General features: G+C 38.3%; 1 protein-coding gene across 1 annotated transcript in view; it reads left to right on the forward strand.

The window, feature by feature from the left end:
* slc38a3a (solute carrier family 38 member 3a) overlaps positions 1 to 899 on the forward strand; it is an 18,695-nt gene extending 17,796 nt beyond the window's left edge. The window contains exons 3-5 of the mRNA XM_016472406.1: positions 360 to 392; positions 579 to 675; positions 780 to 899. Coding sequence (XP_016327892.1) covers positions 360 to 392; positions 579 to 675; positions 780 to 899 — 250 coding nt within the window. The remainder of the gene's footprint in view (positions 1 to 359; positions 393 to 578; positions 676 to 779) is intronic.
* Positions 900 to 3,067: the final 2,168 nt, after the last annotated feature.

The raw sequence follows: 3,067 nt of genomic DNA on the forward strand, positions 1-3,067 counted from the left end.
AGAGTAAAATATATTGTATATATATATATATATATATATATATATATATATATATATATTATTGAGCAAAAAAAGCAAAAATTGTCTTTTAAGGTTTAATTATTTTTTCTTTGCAAGACTTAAAAGTGCCCATAGTTGAAGAAACACCTATACGTTCTTTTATATGCAAAACAAAATCACCCTGCATGTAGAAGTACCACTCGCCTTCACAAAAGCAAATGAAATGTTTCTCAACTAGACATCACTTTCTCCTGATTGGTGCCACATGCCTTCAGTAGTGTTTTTATCTATGGGTGTGTTCATCATGATTTCCCTGTCTCTTGTGCTTTCGTGGATTCGGCTCCAACACTGCTCTGTAGGGAACTTGTTCCAAATAGCACTGAAAATGCCAGGTATGTCATGCAGAGAGCAGAATCATTAGCAAACAAAACAGTACTTCTCTGCAGCTGCACATCATGCACCTGTAAATAAAGCAAAGCACCCACTGTAAATCAGTGTTTTGGTGGCATTAACCCTTTAGTAAGTTATCTGTGATGCACTGCCAGTCAATCCCTCATGGGTGTTATGTGTGTCTTTAGTACTGACAGAACTCCAGGTAATGCAGAGGCAAATCTGGCAGAAAGCTCAGAGTTCCTGTCCAACGCAGATGACAAGAAAACCCCTCACTTCACGGATGTAAGTTGAGCTTTTGGTAAGATTTCATGTATGTCAGTTTGTGACAGTGTCAGAATCATAATATTTTTCAAATGTGAATGTGTGAACTCTGTTTTTCTTTTTAGTTTGAGGGAAAGACTTCTTTTGGGATGTCTGTCTTCAACTTGGGAAACGCCATCATGGGAAGTGGAATTCTGGGTTTAGCATATGCAATGGCTAACACGGGCATTGTCCTCTTTGTGTAAGTTACAGTTTTAGGTCAAACTCTATGCACTCAGATTGTAGGAAATTTGGAGAATATTGTTGTTGAAATTTGTTGAAATTGTAGGCTTAAAGGGGTCATCTGATGCTTTTTTAAAGATCATTATTTGGTGTATTTGGTGTAACAGAATATGTTGACATGCTTTCATGTTCAAAAAACACATTATTTTTCAAATACTGTACATACTGTACGGTCCTCTATGCCCCGCCTCTCTCAAACGCTTCGTTTTCTACAAAGTCCCTCCTTCCGACAAGCGCAGTCTGCTCTGATTGGCCAGCTGACCCAGTGCATTGTGACTGGCCGAACACCGCAAGCACTCGTCGGAAATGTAACGCCCCTTACCATAATCGCGAGCTTCATCTTTCAAAATAAATGTAAAGACAGAGCCCGAAAGGGGAACAGAGTAAAACTTGAAATCGCATCATATGACCCCTTTAATGGAGAATAGATAGTCCACTTTGAGCTAGAATTAATGAAACCATTATGCATTTGATAGCATCCTAAACCACTCTGTGGGGAAACATTAGAGCCAGAATTGATATTGTTTTTACTGCTGATCAACATAAAATTTTGATATTTTATTGAGAATGAAAGCCATTGTCATTCTTGCTGAATATGTATCCTATTGAGTTTATTGTGGTGTGTATTACAGTTTTTCTCGATTGCTAAAACACAATTTCTGAAACCTTGCTCCATTTTCTGAAAACATTAAACACAAAACCTCATCTTCAAGCACTATTTAAAAAACCTCTGACTCCTCTTGCAAAATGAAACTTTCGCCTCAAAACAGTTTTACCTGTGTTCAAAATCAAACACTGCTCTCAAATCATAAACAAAGTGATCAAAATGATATACACTATCAAGCAGTCAGTAAACAATACAACAAAAAATAGAAAACACTGTTCAAAACATAGTTCTCAGGGAGAAGTAAATTTTTAATCTCAAAACAAATTTCATATTTTTCCGTCATTGTCTTTTGATGAACGAAAACATGTTCTATCATAGTAGCTCAAAATTGATCAGAAATTACTACTCTGCTTTGCTCTTTGCAATTTTTTTTGTTCTTCCTCCTCCTTGTACCCCTATTTTTACAGTAGGGCCTACTGTACCCTGCATCTCACAAACTTGTCCTTTGTCTCTGTGATACTGTAATTCTTGTTCTTTGTTGATATGAACCTGCAACCAGTCAAAATCTATTGAGCAGTCAGTACTGTTAACAAATGGAAAGCACAATGTTCAGGGCCATACAATTTGTTCATTGTAGAAGTATACAGCCTACAATGCACTGTACTACAGTATACAATACTAAAAGGGACACAAATCAAAGGAGTAAACATGTGATCAATGTGCTTCTTCTTGTCTTTGGGCTGGGTCAGGCCAGAGCACTTCGTCGACATCACAAGCAATATTGTCCCTCATTGTCAGTCCATGGACAAGAACATGGTCTATGACTGTTGCTCGAATTTCATCAGATATTTCCACTCTTTGTCTTCCTCTTCCTCTTCGTCCTCCTCTTCCTCTTTCTTGCCCTCCTCTTCCTCTTTCTTGCCCTCCTCCTCCTCTTCCTCCTCCTCCTCCTCCTCTTCCTCTTTCTTGCCCTCCTCCTCCTCTTCCTCCTCGTCGCCCACCTCGCATACGCACTCGTCCTCGTCCTCTCACATTGTTTCTTCTATCCATTCTCAGACTTTCTCCTTCCCACCTTCAACAACCTGTTTGCTCTCTGAACTGGCTTATATTGGTTGTGTCACATCATTTGAAACAGGTTAAATCAATTTTGAGTGGTTGTGTTCTATCAATGACATGTGTTCTCTATTTGTATTTGATTGTTGCCACTTGTGTTTACCAGTATGGATGACATGTGCATTAGAGTGCAGAATGTGTTTTGAGAATGAGAATGTGTTGGATTTCTCGGAGTCGTATTATATTATCTTGAAGGACCATGCCCACTATAACGGCCTCTTGCTCCCGAGTGAATATAGCTGTCCTTCCACCTGCATGTGGCAGCCTTGCAATTCTAAAAAAAGTAGATGTGCAGTTACAAAAAATATTCATGCAGTACTATACATACAGTGATGAACTTTACAAATGTCTATTGAAACAGCTGCATATAGTGTAGTACAGTAAATTTGCTATTACAAAAATACAGTAGTA

This window comes from Sinocyclocheilus anshuiensis, unplaced genomic scaffold (assembly GCF_001515605.1).
Source record: "Sinocyclocheilus anshuiensis isolate Anshui unplaced genomic scaffold, SAMN03320099.WGS_v1.1 scaffold660, whole genome shotgun sequence".
In the NCBI taxonomy this organism is placed as follows: domain Eukaryota; kingdom Metazoa; phylum Chordata; class Actinopteri; order Cypriniformes; family Cyprinidae; genus Sinocyclocheilus; species Sinocyclocheilus anshuiensis.